Source organism: Halichoerus grypus, chromosome 3, assembly GCF_964656455.1.
Source record: "Halichoerus grypus chromosome 3, mHalGry1.hap1.1, whole genome shotgun sequence".
Lineage (NCBI taxonomy): Eukaryota > Metazoa > Chordata > Mammalia > Carnivora > Phocidae > Halichoerus > Halichoerus grypus.
In genome coordinates this window covers 205,238,186-205,259,104 of record NC_135714.1, presented here as the reverse complement: position 1 = coordinate 205,259,104, position 20,919 = coordinate 205,238,186, and the positions used below count along the sequence as shown (strand labels likewise).

The window sequence follows — 20,919 nt, the reverse complement described above, 5'->3', positions numbered from 1 at the left end:
CAGTAGTTCATTTTGCTCCTTGCCACAGGCAGGAAAAGTTTATTATACATATTTTATAGGCATGAAAACAGAGGTACAGAGAGGTAAAGTGACTTCCCTCAGGGTAGGAGAGGTGGTTAAGAGCAAAGCTAGAACCAGAAACTCCATCTTTGGCCTTCTGGCCCCATTCCTATGCACTCTGTCAGTGCTGACAAATACTCCCGCACACCAACAGCAGGCCGTGAGCGTGCAATCAGCGTCGCAGCTTACAAACAACACAGATGTCAGGGCTCCACCCTGCAGGAAAGATATTCTTATAAATAGAGGCAATTCCCATCTAATGATTTGGCAAAAAAAGAGTAACTATTTGGTGAGGGTGGGGGAATAGGGACCTTCATATAATGTGGCAGAGGAACAGAAAAGTTTCTACCAAGAAATATTTAGGGGAAATTTTTGGGAAAGATAACAATGTAAATGAAGTTACCATTTACCCCTAAAATTCACCTGCTGCAAATTTCCCTGGAGGCATACGAAACAAGTGTGGCGAGGTATTTGTACAGAGTTGTTTACTGCATGGCTGCTTATAAATGCAAAGGATGAGGTAGGCGGGGGAAGGCAAAAGACCATCAATGAGAATCCCTTAAGAAACATGTCGTATCCATATGCAACAATAAGAAGCAGACACGAGAACAATAACTGGATTTAAGTATCTACATATATCCAGTGTATACCAGTATATACATATCAACGTGTCATAGGTTTTTAAGTTGGGGTAAATCCTTTATTTTTTTTTTAATTTTTTTAAAAGATTTTATTTATTTATTTGACAGAGGGAGAGCACAAGTAGGCAGAGGGAGAGGGAGAAGGAGGCTCCCTGCAGAGCAGGGAGCCGGACGCGGGACTTGATCCCAGGACCCTGGGATCATGACCTGAGCTGAAGGCAGACGCTTAAGGACTGAGCCACCCAGGCGCCCTGGGGGTAAATCCTTTAATCTACCTACGTCTTAGTCTTGTCATTTATAATATGAGGATACTATTAATCCCTAATTTACAGGATTAAGGTAAGGACTAAATAAGATAATATGTATTAGGCATTTAGCCCAGCACATGATATAGGAGATATTCAGTGAATATTAGCTATGATATTACTAATGCTATTATTATAATTATTATCATAAATCTCCGGCCAGTAACATGATTTTAATTATTATTATTAGTGTAACTGACCCATAAGAAGATGAGATAGAGTCATGTACTGGTAGGGAAAGATGTCCAATATATAATAAATGACAAGGGTACATTACCAATGTATTCAGAATATGGGCCCATTCATTGTTAAAGGCACAGACAGCATGTTCATCTACAGCACTTTTTAAAAATGTGAATTACCTCATAAGGAACTGGTATATATAGAATGAGTGAGTATAATAGCCAGTACTGTTTTTCTCTAGCAGAATAATAAGTTGAAGGTATTGAATAAGAAAAGGGTTAAGGTAAAGGCAGGGAGAGTTAGGAGACCTCTGACTCCCCTGAGTGGGCTCACACAGGGGGCTAGGTGGCCAGGCTCACAGAAATCCCAGGTGTGGAGAAATGTTACAGACAAGATATTAACCAAAGAGAAGGGAACATAACAATCCACCTTGTCTGTCCTAAGTATAGACAAGATATTTACATGATAGTTACAAATCCACCTTGTTTGTCTTAAATGTTATAGATGAGGTATCTCGGAAGCTCTTTGGTCAGTTTTCTATAAAAGACTGACCATAAAAGCCTGCGGTGGCCACCCATTTGGGACCCCTCTCACTCTCCAGAGCTTTTTCTTTCTTTTCTGTTATCACCTTCACTCAATAAACTTGCACTTCACTTCACCCTTCTGTGTCCGTGAGATTCATTCCTCGACTCTGTGAGATAAGAACCCTGCAATCCTACACAGTATCAGGGGCAAGATCCCCCACAAACAAAAAGCAAGCCTGAGCATTGTACAAGTAAACCAAAAAAAAAGAAAGAAAAAGGTGGAAAATGGCAGAATAACCTCCATTAAAGAAAGAGGCTTCTAGCTTGGTAGTGGTAGGAGCTGCTACGTGAAGCCATCGATTAAGCAGCTACCGCTGGAGGAAAAGCCACAAAGACGTTTCCCTCCGTGCGGATTCTCCCAGATCATGTTCTCAGTTTGGATAGCATGGGTCTCCTGAAAGGGACAGAAGTGTCCTCAGGGTGCAACACGGGAGAGCAGGGAAGGACGTCGCGGTACAGCACTGCAGGGCAGACTGACTCCCCTCGCAAGTGGCAGGGCAGGCATTCGTGGGCTAATTTTCCTATCAGGGCTGTGATTGTATTTTTCTGGACCCTGCATGCCGAGTGCCACAGACACACAGTCAGTGACCCCAGTGCTATTGCCCCCCGACCTCTGTACTTGCAGCACGAGCTCTCAGACTGCGAGGGCTTTGGTAAGACCCACGGTGTTACTCTAGACAGTACTTGGACTTCCAGGAACACTGAGAAGGTGATGCCACAGGGAAGGAGAGAATGCCAAGAAGGAGGGGCTGGTCGAGAAACCACCACTCTTCTGTATATTCTGATGTTTGCCATAGTTTTTAATAATTTGAGGGGGAAAAAAATCGAAACAGAGGAAACGTAATCCTGAATTAGTTCTCATGTGACATCAGACTTGGGCCCCACTGGCTCGGCAAGTACCCATCCAGGCTGGCACACGGCCGCACGCCCGAGGGCACGAGACGCTGCGCCCGTACTTACACGTACAAGACCGTCCGGGCATCGCCCACTTTGCCAGCGTCGCCCACCGTGAGCGTGTCATAGCCCCGCTCCAGCTCGAACTCCTCGAACGCCAGCTTGATGACCTAAACAGAGCAGAGATCCTTATTTAGCCTCGCGGGGACTTCCCGTGACTTCAGGGCGTGAGTATCCAGTTCCAGTGTGACTACGGATCATGGTATATTATCTACAGACGCTTGTATACATTTGAAGACCCTCAGTGACGGAATCGTAAAGAATTCAAAACTGCTAACACTCCAGGGATACTGATTATCAGCACTAAAAGTGAAATTAACCCATATTACGCTTTAAGTCAGATGTCTGTCAAATATTTGTTTTTACAGTGCTTAGAAGGACCCAAAAATAATATAAGCAAAAGAATTGTTCATTAATTCTTTTTTTTAATTCTTTTTAAATATATCTCATATGTTAATTCTTTTAATATTTCTTTTAATATACTTTGAGGACACCCAAACACTCTGAAATAAATATTTTTAGAGTAATGTATGCAGATTTTATTTAATTATCCCTATTAACATATTACAAAGATCTCCTGAGGCTAGAAAGTTTCCCTCTACATTTAACTTTGCAAAGCCTTGAAGCTTTATTTCTTAAAGAACACCTCTGTCGTGGTGATTGACACCATACCAACTAGATATGATCGGTTTATGACTGATACAGCTATATATTATGATTCTATGAATTTCTTTTTATAGAGCATAGGGTCCTTTTCTCCTGAAAGAAGAAATGCTTTCTTCCATGACCAATATTGGAATCAAGGAGAAAGAGAGTAAGAGATGTCATGAAATTAAACTAGAAACCTGAGTGGCAAAGAGAGCAAGGAAAAGGAATGGGGAGTTAGGTAGATGATAGATTATAGATAGATGATAGATAAATGGATAGATATGAAAGTAATTAATAGATGACAGATATATAGAAGTTATAGATAGACAGATCAATAGATCGATAGATAAAAGACAGATACAGATAAAAGATTGATAAGAGATACAGAGATAGATTGGTCAATCAATAGAGACATGAAAGAGATAGATGATAAATGATGGAATAATAGAAGAAAGTGATATAGATAGTAAATGGATAGATAAATATAAATTATAGGTAGATAGACCAATAGAAAAGATAGATACATCAAGAGAGGCAGGAATCAGAGAAGGAATACAGGACAGGAAGAACAGAAACCATAATACTGGAAATACATTTTGATGGGATCTAATAAACAACCAAATGGCTGTTTGTTAGACCTGAAAGGAAAGAGTATGTGGCACCAGAAGAAAGGCAGGCTTCCAGCTAATACCCAACTTAAGGTGTGCAGTCCTGAGCAGGCTCTAACTAGGTGTTTTTCCGATCACTGCTAATATGGAACACATTAAATTTGCTATTTGAACTTCCTACTAAAATTAGTGATAGAGTTATTATAATTTATTATAAAAGTCTACTCTTTCAAATCGCAGTGTTTGTGGGAGTACGTTATTTCAGCCCTCTGAAACACGTGCTGCGGCTGACAGCTGTGGCCAGCCAGATCGATATTGCATATGAAGCTTAGGACCTGAGCCTGGTTTTCTTTCTTTCTTTTTTTTTTTTCTTTCTCATGGGTCTATTTATAAGTGACCATGGTCCAACAAGAAGAGAATAAAAGAATTGAAGGATCATCATTGAGACCGGCAGGTGCATTCCCATCACCTTCCTGACACATGTATCCGGTCCTGCCTTGTGCAGCACCCTGCAGGGAAGCAATGATAATCCATTAATGTCTGAGGGTCATGGTTGGACAACTTGTAATGAGTCACACACAGGGGGTCTCACTACATAACTGTGCTTTCATTAGGTGTGTAAAAATGGCCATTCTGTGATTTTGTCCAGCCAAGGCAAAGGGTATCAGGGCGGCTTTCGTCAGTGGTTAGCTTCAACGATCAGCCAGAGCCTGTTGTCAGAGGATAATCTTTACTCCATGCTATTAATGCTCCATAAAAAGAGAAAATGTATGCCCAGTCTTGGGCAAAGAACCTGTAGTGAGTCAGACACTGTGGCATTCTGTAAATATTCCACCTGGTATTAAAACAGAAACTCACATTTATAATGAAATTTGCCATCATTTCTCAATCAGGGATGGGCAGAGATGCAAGTGAAAAATAATGTTGAGTAAATACCTTTTTTAAAGATTTTATTTCTTTATTTGAGAGAGGGAGAGAGAGGGCACAAGTGGGAGAGTGGGGCAGAGGGAGAAGAAGACTCTCTACTGAGCAGAGAGCTGGACTTGGGGCTCGATCCCAGGACCCCAGGATCATGACCTGAGCCAAAGGCAGACGCTTAACCCACTGAGCCACCCAGGCGCCCCACATAAATACGTTTTTAAATAAAAACTGGATATACGTAAGGTGTACACCATGATGTTTTATGCACATAAACATAGTGAAATGATTACTGCAGTCAAATTAATTAACATATCTCTTCACATAGTTACCATTTTTTGAGTATGGTGATAATCTGTACTCTTAGCAAACTTCCAGTTTTCAATACAACATTATTCACTGTAACCACCATACTGTACATTATTAAATCGCTCCACTTATTCATCTTATGTAACTACAACTTTGTACCCTTTGACCAACATCTCCCCGTTTCCCCCACTCCCTGCTGCCTGGTGGTCACTGTTCTACTCATTGGTATTACGTATTTGACTTTGTTAGATTCCACAGGTAAATGAGGTGATACATTTTTTTTTCTTTATAGATCTGTTTCACTAAGCATAATGTCTTGCAGGTTCATCAATAACTGTTACAAATGGAAGTATCTCCTTTTTTAAGGCTGAATACTATTTCCCTGTGTATGTGTATATATACACAAATACACGCATCTTTACTTTATCCATTCACCTGCCGATGGACACTTAGGTTGTTTTCATGATCTTGGCTAATGTGAATATGAATAATGCTGGGATATATTTGGCATTGTGAGTGATTCGGGGACCAAAGTGGTTTCTTTGGTTCCTTAAACACATGCATGCCCTCCCCTCTGCCTTGACTTGTCCCCTACAGAAGGCAGCTCTATATTTTTCAAGTCTTTGCATAATGGCTGCTTCTCGGTGGTGCTGACCCTGCTCATTCTGTCCAAAGCAATCCGTCTCTTTGTCAACGGAGCCTCTTCTCTTCACAGTGTTTCACCTTTTGGGATTTTGTGTGGCTCTTCTTGCACTGCCTGCCTCACACCCTTCCACGGGTAAATGCCGTGAGGGCAGACACCGTGCCCGCTCCACTTGTTGATGGCAACAAGTGGTTCAATCTCCTGGGATTTATTGAATGCCTACTCTGTCCAGGCCACAGTGCCAGGAATTAAAACAAAGAGGAGAGGCACAAAATTCTGGCCTTCGGAAGAACTTAAAGTCCACAAGGGGGTATTTTGATAAACACAGAGTAATCACAAAACTTTTAATTGTTGTAAATACAGATTCCTTAATAGGTAAAATAGGAAGGAAAAAGAAAAAAAAAAAAAAGGACAAAGTTCTAGACTTCAAAAAATGTAAAACCCACAGGGGAATATGCTGATAAATATAGAATAATTAGAGAATTTAACATTTACAAGTGAAGATTTCTTAATGACAATAGATGAAATCGTTTACTTTTTCAACCTCCAAACAGAATCTCAGGCCTGTGAGAAAGAGATGCTGCTCAGTATGGACTCGGTGCAATTTTTAAAATATGTTCTTGGCGTTTTGTAATATTTTCTATTTTTTTTACCAATTCTCAGCATCTCACTGTTGTAAGAGAGTTGGTCTGAGTAAGTCCTCATTATGAGCTTCTTTTTGTATAATCAAAACCCCTATAGACTCCATGAAAATAAAACACTAGACTCTCTTTAAACATTTCTAAATCAGGTACTTCTAAAAATATATGGAAGACTTGTTTCTCAACCTTTGTAAAAGGAATGTAAAACAATATCTATAATATATATCCTGGGGTGAGCTTATTCCAATAAGTTTATCTTCTGGGAACAATTAAAAACATTTAAGTATTAATTCCTTACATGATTCTTCCATATCTCTCCTTCTCTGTGCTTCCGATTGTTCATTAATTCCTCATTTATTCATATATTCAAGGCAAATTAATGTGCCAGTCTTCTATCATGAACAGGCTTTGTGCAAATCTTTTCATTTGTATAAGTACATTTTAAACACACTGTTACCACCACTCAAACTAGTGGTGTGCTTATCAACAAAGGGTCTTCTTAAAAGAGCAAGTTACTAAATCAATTGTCCCTAATGCTAAGTTTTATCAGTACAAAAACACATTTCAAGACGAAACAGAAACAGAACCGTTTAAATTGGGCAGCAGGTGCTGTTGTAATTTAAATTAGCATTAGAAATGGTGGGGAGAGGGCTGAAAAGGTATCCCATTTCCCTTTCCTGATTTCGTGTCCCTCTTCTGACCCCAAGCTGGACATACAAGGTGGTGCCTCACAGAAGGATACAGTAATAATTCACCCTGAGCAACCCTTTCTACTAGCACGTGTAGGTATAGGAGTGTGGCTAAGTCACCATTTACACCTATGTCTATGAACTTAAAATTTCCCTGTGCTGTAGAAATTAATTATGTGTTCCCATGTGAAAGACTGTTGAGTAAATTAAAGCAGAAACAGTGATTTATGGTGAATTTTAAATAAATCTGTATTATCTCTGTTTTATTTTAATTGCTAGTAAGACTTGGAAGGAAAGATTTGCCAAACTGATACAAACCAAGCATAATATAACTATGTATTATTTTTATGTGAAATATGACAAATCGGAGATGCCAATAAATACAAGTCTTTAGGTGGAGCACAAAGGATTTTTAGGACCATGAAAATACTCTTTATGAAACTATAATGGTGGGTACATGTTCATTCTTTCAAACCCATAGAATCTACAACACCAGGAGTGAACCCTAATGTAAATTCTGGAATTTGGGTGATGATGACATGTCAGTGTGGGTTCATCAGTTGTAACAAATGTACCATCTGGTGGGGATGTTGACAGTGGGGGAGGCTGTGCTTGTGTGGGGTAGGGGTGGGGTAGGGGTTTATGAAAAATTTGTCCCTTCATCTTAATTTTGCTATGAACCTAAAACTGCTTTTAAAAGCCTTTAATACATCCATACATCCATACATACAAGTTTGTTTCCTTTTAAAGAATGAATAGAATCTTTGTTTCTTATAAAGAGTAAATCATATATTTTACCTAAGGAGAATGTTATTTTGCTATCAGAGTCTGCATAATTAATTCAAAATGAACTCTACTTAAAAAATTCTCCAAACCCATGGAACCTATATGTAATATTTCCCATACATGTCACTTGCCTTAATTCTTCTAGGAGGGTACACACCCTGTTTTTCTACCTAATTATTCCTCAGTGTTCTTAATAAGAAAGCAGGTAGGGATGTAATGGAAAACAAAAGCTAACAAACAAAAGGTAAGGATTTTTTTTAGCTCTTCTGTCAGTGCTATGACCTAGACCAACACAGCGATGCTGAGTTCATCTTTAACTCTGGTATATCTCATTACATGTAAACAGGCTGCACTAGACCCCATCCCTACGATAGCTATAAAGTAAGCAATGGATTTGTTTAAAGTATATTCCGAAATAGCTCGCAACTCTGTGGCACCATCTTAGAGCCACGATTAGTATGTACTTGTTGGGCCGTCCTCATGAGTGGGAATGAGCAAAAAATAGCACCAACGATGATAGCTAAAATATTCCAGCAACGCTCTGACAAAATTGCACCATTCTGAATGTTTCAGCTATGCTTCTATATTCAGTGGTGCTTATACCTTTTTTTCTGAAGCCTGGCTCCTTAAGAGCTCTCATGATATTGCCAACAGATGAAATCTGACTTGCTCCTGGAAGCAGGAGCTGAAGTTGACACATTCCTGAGGATGAATGGGTTTTCCCGGGGGCTCCACTTTTCTACCTTGCAGCTAACCAGGCAAAAAGGAAAGAAGGGCAACTGGTTACCTCAAGGCAGGTCTTCCCCTACCCTCTCTAGAAGTTCACATCTTCTGGACTAGAAATAACACCTCCTTCTCCATTTCCTGTTTGCTCTAAGTCTTTCCGTAGGAAACTTCTTTGGTTGGATGATTGCCATGAGTAATCACCCCACAGTGGTTTGTGTTATACATCTGCCTTTTAATGTATTTACTTGTTTAATACCGGGGCCGCCACTGCACTCCAAAAATAAACTTCTTCAATCCATCTTTGCAGGTATACACAGACATGTGCAAACGTATGCTCGAATGCACGTGCACACCATTTTCCGAAGTAAATATAGCCCAAGGTGCTGAAGCACATAGCAATTAATCATCAACCCATAGCATATAATGTTTTTAATAGCACAGCAGGATCTGCTTTTTTCATGCTAAGATATGACAAATCACATATTTATTCTCAGAAGCAGTTCATAACTCCTCAGTTGACACAGTAGTTTCAAAAGATGTGCCAAGGGTCAAAAAACTTCACGACCCTGGCTGTGTGGAAAAGCTGAAACTCCAGGAATTTTCAAAGAGGCCACAAAAAGAATTCCTATACTTTATTTCTGTAGCTATAGGCTTTGTGATAAAGTAGATTAGTCACATACTATTCCATCTCACCAGTAACTTAGAGTTTGTCATTATGTTTTAAGAAGTTTTTGTCACAAACATTATTCAAATTAAAGGAGTTCTCTTGATATCACTAAATAGTCACAAAATGCTGGGTATCCATCTATATCTGAAGGCTAAGGAAATTAATTTTTTCCTATGTATGTTCATGCTTTTGATACAGCAGCTTGTCACTTAATTATTTATTATTATTATTATTAATTTAACCATACTTAACTTATGATGAATTGAGAGACCATCATATTCATATAAACCTATAATTACACTTTGTTCTTTCCAATCTATAATAAAATATTAATAATTTACATCTACTGGTAACACCACGGGAATATATATATTATTTGCTAAGTGAATAGACCTTTAATATCCTTATTTAGGTTGAAAAATATGCCTATATCCATAAATGATGAATGTGAAAAGTTGGTATGCAATAATGTGGTATAAATAAATTCTTACAAAATGTACAAACATGTAATAAATGCCGGTAGCTTTCAGCATTAAAATGTATACAGAATTCCTCCTGTCCCTTTATTGTATTGTCCATTGTTAACTAGGAGCCAAATGAAATGTTGTATCAAATATGTGGCAAACTGTAACCGACTTTTCTTTGGGAATCTGGTAAATCCAGCCAGTGACACAAATAGGCTAGGGAAATTAAAGACATATATACAGATATGGGATATGGTGTAATATGAAGAGATCATTTGCAAAAGCTACTGTAAAAATTAGAAATGTGGGAAAGTAGTCAATATGAATTCCCAATATTCCTTGAAATGTTAATGGGAGAAAGTCTCAAGGAACATAGTTTGGACAAATAGAACATGGTGTTTATCCTAAAAGCATAGCTGTCTCCCCTATACCCTGGCCTCCAGTCAGACATCAAGTGCCATACATGTGCTAGTCGAGTATTTTGACAATAATGCCAAATTCTGAGATTATAAACCAGAATATTAACCTTCTCCTTTTATAGTGCCTAGCCCACAGAAAAGAGACTTAAAGTACATTGACTTATTCAGCAAACTGATGGGTATTAAAGAGGGCACGTACTGCATGGAGCATGGGTGTTATACGAAAACAATGAATCGTGGACCACCACATCAAAAACTAATGATGTAATGTATGGTGACTAATGTAACATAATAAAATAAAATTAAATTAAATTAAAAAAATAAAATAAAATCTCAAAAAATATTTAAAATAAAAAAATAGAAAGCCCAAATTATTTACCTAGCATTTCCATTAAAGTGTTATGGTAAGAAATGTATAGTAAATAGCTATTTTTATTGTCCTCAGCCTGCTTCCATTAGTAATGTGGAAAGACAAATTATTACTGGAAACATGTGAGTGCATGACATATAATAAATCAAACTTTTCAGTTTTTCAAAAATTCCTTTCTTACTTCATTCATTGAACACACCAAATAGGAGTTCTGCAGGCTGAGTTCAGCCACGGTTAAATGGTCTCAATCAGGAATATGGTGGGTGGGCCTGAGGTGGTGCTGGGGATGTGGGGGGAAGGGGTGGGGCTTAGATATATAGTAGGGGTCCTCAAGGTGTGATCATGGCTTAGCTGATAAGAGTTACTAAAACACAGTGATCAAAGATGACTGTTGTTTTTGGTTTTGTTTTTGTTTTCCTTGGGCAACCAGGTTGTATAGTTGCGCATGGAGAGGATAAATTTGTGTAGAAAAATAAGAGTTTTCTTTTCAGTGTGATCAGATTAACATGACTTTTGGACATTCCTAGATATTAAGCAAAATCAAGATGCCAAGTACACATTTAGAAATAACAGTGTAGAGCTAGGGAGATACTGGGGACTAGAAGCAAGCCGGGGGACCATTAGCCACAGATAACGATAGAAGTAACAGGACTAGGCGGGTATCAAGCAGAAGGGATGTGCAAACAGAGAGGGCTCAGGACGGAGTCCTGGGCTGTCCAGTGTGTGGAGTCATGGCATTGAGGAAGCATGTAGATAGAAGACCCTGAAGCAGGAGGGACACTAAGACCAGTTGTGTCGTGGAAGCCCCACGAAACTGAAGGTCTTGAGAAGGAGGCGGTGATCAAATGGGTTGAATATTACTGGGAACTTACATAGATGAGGACAGAGATGAGATCCATGGTTTGGCTAGATGGAGAACATTGATGACCATGGCAGGAAAAAAACTATCACCACTGCAGGGATGGGAGATGTGTTGGAGAACGTAGTTGAGAGACTGGGAGATAAGGAGGTGAAGAACAGGACGAAAGAGACCTCTGAGTACTTCCTTAACAAGGGTGAGCAGAATGAGGGCATGTCACCAAGGGCAGACTTTGTTTTTAAGATGGAAAATACTAGAATACACTGCACAATGATGATTCCATGACCTGAGATATAAATGATTTTCCGGGAGAGAAAAAATACTGCTACTTGAATGCAAATATGAATGTGTCTTTGACTTTAATGAGATACACAATAATCCCTACAATGTAAAGGAAAACCACATAAAGAGTATGAATACAGGCTGGGTGATCTGATGGCAGGAAAATCATGGAGTTCAATGACATTGGCTCCTATTTTTTTTTCTTTTTTTTTTTTTTTTAAAGATTTCATTTATTTATTTTACGAAGAGAGAGAGAAAGAGCACAAGCAGGGGAAGCGGCAGGCAGAGGAGGAGGGAGAAACAGGCTCCCTGCTGAGCAGGGAGCCATGGGGCTCGATCCCTGGACCATGAGATGACGACCTGAGCTAAAGGCAGACGCTTAACCAACTAAGCAACCAGGCGCCCCTCATATCTCTTTTTAACAGAGGATGAGGTGAGGTTAGCAGTAGAGTGTAATCAAACATTGAATATAGAATATAAGGAGACTTAAAATTATTACTATTCTGACAACCTGTTTTCAGAAGTGGAAAATAAAAGCAAGGGAAGACAAAGGACTTATTTTGCAATTATTAGTGAAAGATTTAGAACTCAAACTGGGAACTTCTGAGTGTTGATTTAGTATTTTTTAGATATTTGATTCCATAGTCACAAATAAATGAGGAAGATAAGAGTAGAGGTTATAAAATACAGCTCCATTTTCTGGGGTGCCTGGGTGGCTGTCATTGGGCGTCTGCCTTCAGCTCAGGTCATGATCGCAGGGTCCTGGGATCGAGCCCCGCATTGAGCTCCCTGCTCAGCTGGAAGCCTGCTTCTCCCTCTCCCAGTCCGCCTGCTTGTGTTCCCTCTCTCGCTGTCTCTGTCTGTCTGTCAAATAAATAAAATCTTTAAAGAAAATAAAAAAAAATATTTTTTCACCTTTCTTATGAAATACTCATTTTTAAAGTATTTATTTGAAATTTTTGGCCTACTGTCATTCTGTTTTATTTTTCTGATCACAGTCTTAAATGATTTTATACAATACAGATGTAGCAATTATTTCTTATATGACTAGTTCAAGTCTCTGATAAATAAATATTGCCACAAACTCAACACCAAGAAACCACAAATAATCCAATTAAAAATGGGCAGAAGACCTGGATAGACATTTTTCCAAAGAAGACATCCAGATGGCCAACAGACACATGAAAAGATGCTCGACATCACTCATCACCAGGGAAATGCAAATCAAAACCACAATAAGTTATCACCTTACACCTGTCAGAATGGCTAGAATCAAAAAGACAGGAAATAACAAGTGTTGGTGAGGATGTAGAGAAAAAGGAACCTTGGTGCACTGTTGGTGGGACTGTCCCTGTGGAAAACAGTATGGAGGTTCCTTAAAAAGTTAAAAATTGAAATACCATATGATCCAGTAATTCCACTAGTGGGTATTTACCCCCTCCCTCCTACTAATTTGAAAAGGCATATGCACCCTAATGATTATTGAAGCATTATTTATAATAGGCAAGCTATAGAAACAGCCTAAGTGTCCGCTGATAGATGGATGGATAAAGAAGAAGTGGTGTATATGCATATACCAAAGAATAATATTTGGCCATAAAAGGATGAAATCTTGCCATTTGCAACAACATGGATGAACCTAGAAAGTATAATGCTACATGAAATAAGTCAGTCAGAGAAAGACAAATACCATCTGATGTCATTCATATGTGGAATCTAAAAAACAAACAAAAAACAAATGACTCATCAAACAAACAAAAGCAGTAACAGACTCATAAATAATGTAGAACAAACTGATGGTTCTCAGAGGGCAGGGTGGTGGGGTGATGGGTAAAATGGATGGAGGGGAGTGAGAGGTCCAGGTTTCCAGTGATGGGATGAGTGAGTCACAGGATGAAAGGAACAGCACAGAGAATAGAGTCAATGGTGCTATAATATCGCTGTATGGTGACGGATGTTGGCTACACTTGTGAGCACAGCATAACCTACAGACTTGTTGCATTATTATGTTGTACACCTGAAACTAATGTAACATTGTGTGTTACAAATTACATACACACCACACACACCACATACACACAAACACCACACATACCCCACACACATACACAACTTGTACATTGTGTTTCATAATTGAAAAAAAAAGCTTTACTTTTTATTTGCCCTTTGTTGTTTTGATGTGTAAACTATATTTGTTTTTTTCTGGATACCTTGTTTGTTCAGGAAATTGTGATGCTAGAAAGAGATATGGAACATGAAAATATTTTTACAATTTTCCAAGATGTAAAACTCACAGCACACAATAAATAAGTAAAAAGCTGTACATTTTGGAAGAAGATAATTCGTAAATACCTTAATTACTGTAGATTTGAAGTCAACAGGATAGGGAATGAGAACTTAGAGCACAAAATTGGGAACTCCAGCAAAAAGAAGCTATAAAATATCTGATTCATCAACTACAAATTATTTATGAGAAGAAGTTTTCAAACTGTGAATTTCCTCCTAGAGAACATCTATATCTGGAAATTATTAACGTGACTGCCAAAAGCAATTTATTACACATCTTAAGGGAAATTTCACACTTTCTTAAGAAACAAAAATTATCAAATTTTTAAAATAAATTTTAAGCATTTTAGCCTGAGGTTCTGAGGACCAACCATAAAACAACTGAAAAAATACAATTAATTACCGAGAGATATCTTGTACAAATGTATGTGCCATAAAGGCTGGATAAATACACATCTAAATTTCCCACCAAAAAAGTACAAATAAGCTTTCATATCTACAAATAACATACAAGATTTGCTTCCAACTGAGAAAGAAAAGAACCTTGAAAGAAACAACTTAGGAGAAAGATATTTCTAGGACATCTTTGCTTTATATTTTGCCCCACATATAAATACTAAAACCGTTTTTTTAAAATATTTATTTATTTGAAAGAGACAGCAAGAGCAGAGGGAAGAGGCAGAGGGAGAGGAAGAAGCAGACTCCCTGCTCAGCAGGGTGGGAGGCTCCATCCCAGGACCCCGGGATCATGACCTGAGCCGGAGGCAGACGCTGAACTGAGTCACCCAGGTGCCCCAATACTAAAATCCTTTAAAAAATACAACTCACCACATCAAAAACTAATGATGTACTGTATGGTGACTAACATAACACAATAAAATAAAATTTAAAAAAATACAACTCATTGCACTGTTAATAAAAAGATGGTTACATAATATTATTTCAAATGTAACTGTGTTACTATTATCCTGTGCTAAGAGTCACCTTAACCAGTGATTCAGAGGAGGAGAAGCAAAATCTTCATACAGGGGAAGTACGTGTATCTTCTCCATTGGCAGCAGTCTGTCGTACCATCAAATCACAGGAGCATGAGGAACTTGGACTCCCAGTCCCGAAATCTCCCAGATGGTTCTCTAGAGCAGTGAATGTCCCTGATTTCCACCTTGCAGGCCCTGCCCAGGCCCTTCTCTCAACACTAGGTGAAACATCCGTTCTTTCTGTGATGCACCTGCACAGTCCTTCATCTCCAGGGTCAAGGCTCCCGAGGACTATGAGTGTGCACCATGCGCAAGGCACAGGGAGGACCCAGCATTGCTTCTCCCTCTCCCCCACCAGCTTACTCAGTGAGGCCATGGGGTACACCCCTCCTCAGTGTCTTCATCTGTAAAACCAGAGTGGTGCTCATTTCCCCACGGGGTTTCAGGGGTTAAATAGCACAGTATAGGCAAAGTGTGCTCATCTTACATGTATCCAGCAGGTTTTCAGTTAGTAATGGTTGTATTCAATGTTATCCCTGACATTGTGCCTCATGGCAGACTTCCTGGTGGCTGCCCAGTCAGGCCACATTCTGCCACAGATCTGAGGGATTCTGTTATTCCGAACCTTATAAGTCTTTACAACTGAAGAAAACTGTTTGCCTTCATTCTGGCACAGCAATTCCTAACTCCCAATTTTACCCAGAAGTGCATCCTTTATCCTCCGATTTCCAGAGAAAGTTTTCTACCTACACGCTTCCTTCTTTATTTCATAGTATTGTGCTTCTCTTGAGAAATGTCTTGGCAAAACACTAAGATGTGGGTACTGTGGATTCTTAAAGAGTAAAGAGAAATCTACAAAATTTCAAGAAAGAAGCAAGTCGGGGGTGTGTGAACATGACAGAGATGAACATTATGAATGAAATTCCTTGAGCTAAAACCATCAAAATGCCAATAAAATTGTCCAAAATATAGAATAGTCATTGTACAATGACAAAGACCAACCAGATCACCAGGGAAGGAAGCAAACTTAAAGCAGTGGAGGAACATTCAATGTGGCTTATGGTATAAAAGGAGAGAACAAACCAGTGAGGTCATCAAAAGAATTTCACTAATCCCTGAAATGAAGCAAGCAAAGCATCAGCAGTATTATTTAGAAAATGATTGAAATATATTCTCAGATGGAGGAAAAAGGAGAGAAGTTTACTAAAAACAGAGAGGGAGGGAAACTGGGAATTTAAGAATACAATACAGTAACCGCTATAGAACAAATCAGGGCATGATTAGATGTGGTGAAATGCAGAATTAACATTTACAGAACACTGAAATCTATCAACCGAAGGTACGTGCAGTAAATTAGCTGGAACTCTGAAGGTCTAAAAGATGAAAGAATTGCAAGAGAAAATTATAGATCTATAGATAAAAGCAGAAGATATTAAGATTGCCAAGAAGTAACTGGAACAAAGTTGTTAGTCAATAATTAAAAAAAAAAAAATAGTGGAAGGCACATTTTTTGCAGCTGATAAAAACATTGAGAATGGAGTCTAAAAATGGTGCGTTATGGCCCCACTTAAACAAAACAAAGCAACAAGAAAAAAGAAGGAATGCATCTCACAGAGCTGTTTAAGATAACCAAAAGAATTCCATAGCAAACCCAGAAGAATGAGTGGTTTATATTTGAAGGAATGCAAATCAAAGTTAGCTTTGTTTTCTTTCTGACACAATAAAACCCTGACAATGATGGATCAATAAGATTTCCAGCCCTAGATAAAAAGAAAAAGGCTGTTCTTTTTAGCGTATTTGTTTAGTGAAAAGGTTATTTTATGTGAGAAGGAAGAGAAAAATCTTTTACATATTTTTAAATGTCTCAGGTATTTTATTAACACACTCCATACCTCCACCTTGGCTGAAAGAAGTTGTTGGAAGTCCAACAACAAGATTAATTTTAAAGAGTGAGCTAAAGGTTATTTTGTTTAATAATAATGATGTAAAGGAAGTTACAAAAATAGAAAGGAAAGGGGTGAGTTGGCAACAATAAAAGCATACATATTTATTTTTACATATTAAGTAATAGACAAAAGAAGATAAGCAAACCCCATTTGCTCCTGGGGTGGAGCCCTGGAGCCCAGACGTGTCTTCCCACAGAGGTGGCTTGTCCCAGAACAGGCGAGGGGCTGGGGAGTAGAGACTGGAGTGGCAATGAGGGAGCTGGGCCTCTACTACCACAGCTGTCCATCCCAGGATCTGCCGCCAGGGGAATGCTGCCGTCCCAATCTGATGTTCCTGTCTATCCTGATGCTAGCAGCAAAGACCTCCTGAGGCCATTCCAATGGGTCCAATTCCCACTGCCACCCATCCCCCCATCTCCTGAAGTCAAGAGGAAGCTTGAGATCGCTTGGGTTCTACCAAATGTAAAGCAGATGGAGGGGTCCAACCTGTGCAGAATGACAAGGTGAAAAGTAGGAAAATAGTGATGCCCCCACCTTTAGTTATTGTTTACTGGGTGTGGGGCATAAATAACCTTTAGTCCTGCTTCAGATCAAGCCCTACAAAGCTGTGGTGACACATGTGTTCTTATTTATGTCTTTATTTATTATCGTTTCTGTATTAACATGTTCCATTCATTCACTCATCTTTCTTGCATCTTCAGTTTGTCTATAAATATCTCCCTTTCCAGCAAGACATCTCTACAAACATCCAGATTTCTACCAAGAAAAAAAAAAAAAATAGAGCAAGCAGAAATAGCCAGTGATGGATAGTTTATGCTTCAAACTAAGATTTGAAGAGTAATATATCATTTGACCCTAAATTTCTGCCTTGATGGAAAAGAAGACAAAATTTCCCCTGCCTCGGGGCACCTGGGTGGCTCAGATGGTTAAGCGTCTGCCTTTGGCTTGGGTCATGATCCCAGGGTCCTGGGGTCGAGCCCCACGTCCGGCTCCTGGCTCAGCGGGGAGCCTGCCTCTCCCCCTGCTCGTGCTCTCTCTCTCTCTCTGTATCTCTGTGTCTTGAATGAATAAATAAAATCTCTAAAAAAAAAAAAAAATTCCCCCGCCTCTGTGACTTTTGTGTCTAATCATTCATGTTTAAGTTCCAGTACTATACATACTTTGCCTCTTTCTAGAAAGTTCTTTTGCATGTCCCTGGGAGTGGCTGGCTCCTCCAACTTGGTCCCAACTTGAGTATCCTTCTCTCATGAAGTCTTAGTTGACCTCCTGGTGAGCACTGCCCTTATTCTATCTTCTGACAGGCATATTTATGACCTACTTGTATTCCCCACTCCCCAAATCTGATATTTTTCTATGTATCTATGTATCTATGTATCTATCTATCCATCTATCATCTATCTGTCTATCCATCTATCTATCCATCTATCATCTATCTATCTACCTATCATCTATCTATCATCTATTATCTCTCTACCTACTCTCTCCCTTTCCCATTAGACTGTAAAATCTATGAAAACAGGAGTCGTTTTGCTTTTCTTTGTTCACTACTGAGTCCAGCACAGTATGTGGTATGTGTTAGATGTTCCATAAATATTTGTTGAATCAATACACCTACCTTTCCCTCTGGTATTACCATTTAGTCTAAAGAACCCAGGACTACTATGCATCTGTAGACTCTTAAACCAGGCAAAGTTGATAAATTTATATTAGTATAAACTAAAACAGCAGTAAAGCTCTGCAAAGCAAAGTCAGATTGATGCACTTCTAATAAGGTATAAAAATCACATTCGCAAATATCATGCAGCATTCCTGCATGCTGGACGACTTAGAGTGTTTTTTTTTTCCTTTGGTTTATGGAATTACCATTCATTATGGGTCAGAGTAGATTACTATATGGCCATACTTATCCTAAACTACTCCATATAAGAGAAGAGTTATTAAATAGTAAACTATTTATTCAGAAATTAGCTTTGAATTCATCACATTGATAAGATTTCATCAATAGTTCAACTTTCCAGTGTCACTGAAAAAAACTACAAAAGAATAATTCTTGCTATTTCACTTTCTTAAATTAGAATACTCTTTTTAGTTTTGATACCAAAGGACTCCTTCTGTTACTATATTCTTTTTTTTAAAGATTTTATTTATTTATTTGCCAGAGAGAGAGAGAGAAAGCAGGGGGAGTGGTAGGCAGAGGGAGAAGCAGATACCCCGCTGAGCAGGGAGCCCGATGTAGGATTCGATCCCAGGGCCCTGAGATCATGACCTGAGCTGAAGGCAGACGCTCAACCACTAAGCCACCCAGGTGTCCCCTGTTACTATATTCTGTAGGAAAACTAGGGCAATAATATGTAATAGTTATCAAATCTGCAGAGAATAAGTACATTCCATATCTACTCACACATCCTGGACATAGACATCTTTATTTGAAAAAATGTCTTGGACAGCATTTACTGTTTTTGGCCCTATAACTACCTGTGCAAAAGGACACTGATTCAGAACTATAACATTTATTTCTGTGGTAATACACAAATGATAACAATATTAGGATTCTATCAAAAAATGCATTCCAGGTCTTGCAGATGATGTTGTTGGAGCTGGGAGAGCTTGCTGGTGGCCACCGGATGCTCTGTACCTCATCCAGCTTTAAATGCTGGCTCTGCAAATGGCTGGCTGTATGAGCTGTGTAAATAAATTCAATTCCATATGTTTCTCATACCTCAAGTGTATCATGGGCATAATGACACCACTTATCTCATAGGACTCTTGTCAGGAATAAAGAATGAATATGCATAAAGCATTTAAAACAGTGCATAGCACACGGTGAACATTCAATAAATGCCAGTTATGCTAATTCCAACAAGTGCTTTGGATTGGGCTGTGGCAACAGCCTACAGATTGTTCAGTCTCCTTTCACTTTGTTATTATTGCGTACATCTTTAACTATCAGGCTTTCTTCTTTAAAAAAGGTTCTATCACACCACTCTTTCTTGAAAATCTGTACTCTCTCACTATTGTTTACATAAAGGTTAAGTTCTCTTATAGTGTCTCTCTTAAAGCGGAGTACATAGACCATCTGCATCAGTATTTTCCATGTGTGATTATTAAAAATACAAATTCTTAGACAATGTCAAGAACCTACTGCACCAGAATTTCTGGGGGATGGAGGCCAGGGAAGATACATTTTAACTGCTTCCTTGGTGATTCTTTTGCATAATGAAATTGGGGGAAACCGCCCTAAACTGACTTCAACCTGCCTGATCTGGCCCTGAATGAGGTCTGGACTGACCATGCAGTGTGTGCTCCACACCCTCAGGCCTCCTTGGCTATGGTGCCCCCATCACCCAGATTCCTGCTCCAAAACAAATGTTACAGGTAAAGAAAAAAAATTAATGAACGGCATCAGGGATAGAAGGTCAGTAGTTGTGACTGTCTATGTGACTTAAAACTGCAAAAATGAGCATATAAAGTGACTTAAAAACTTACACAGTTGGGCCTTTTCTGGATAAGTACCCAGCAGGTGTTGGATATTTAAAGATGAAGAAAAAAACGGTTGCAGGTAGCTGACATCAAGAGGGAAGAGTTTAATCACAAGGCCAGGCTCGACAATACCTGACGAGTCAGGAAGTCATGACTGTGAGTCAAGAGAAAGCCGAAACACCAGGAAATAATAGTGCTGATGACAGTAACATTGGTGACAAGAAGATGGTCCCATAGTGTCTGCACTTGTTCCGGTTATGCTCCTCCTTTCAGATGTGCTGCTCCATGGCCATGACAATGGAAGGCTAACCAGGGATGGGCTGAGTTTTGCAGGAGAGGGGCTGATGACTCAGGGGCTGAGATGTGTGGGGAGGAAGAAATGGAAGGAAGAGAGGCAGTGGGGAGGGAGTAAGAGAGAGGAAAAAGGAAGGCAAGGAGGGAGAGAGGGAAGGAGGATGAAAGGAGGAGGGTGAG

The 20,919-nt window shown here is 39.2% G+C and overlaps 1 protein-coding gene across 2 annotated transcripts in view; it reads right to left on the bottom strand.

Annotated features, from left to right (window-relative positions):
• The window catches only part of CSMD1 (CUB and Sushi multiple domains 1), a 2,059,737-nt gene that overhangs the window by 493,247 nt on the left and 1,545,571 nt on the right, over window positions 1-20,919 (bottom strand). For both annotated transcript variants that reach the window (XM_078069893.1, XM_078069894.1), the window contains exon 11: window positions 2,734-2,837. In XM_078069893.1, coding sequence (XP_077926019.1) covers window positions 2,734-2,837 — 104 coding nt within the window. The remainder of the gene's footprint in view (window positions 1-2,733; window positions 2,838-20,919) is intronic.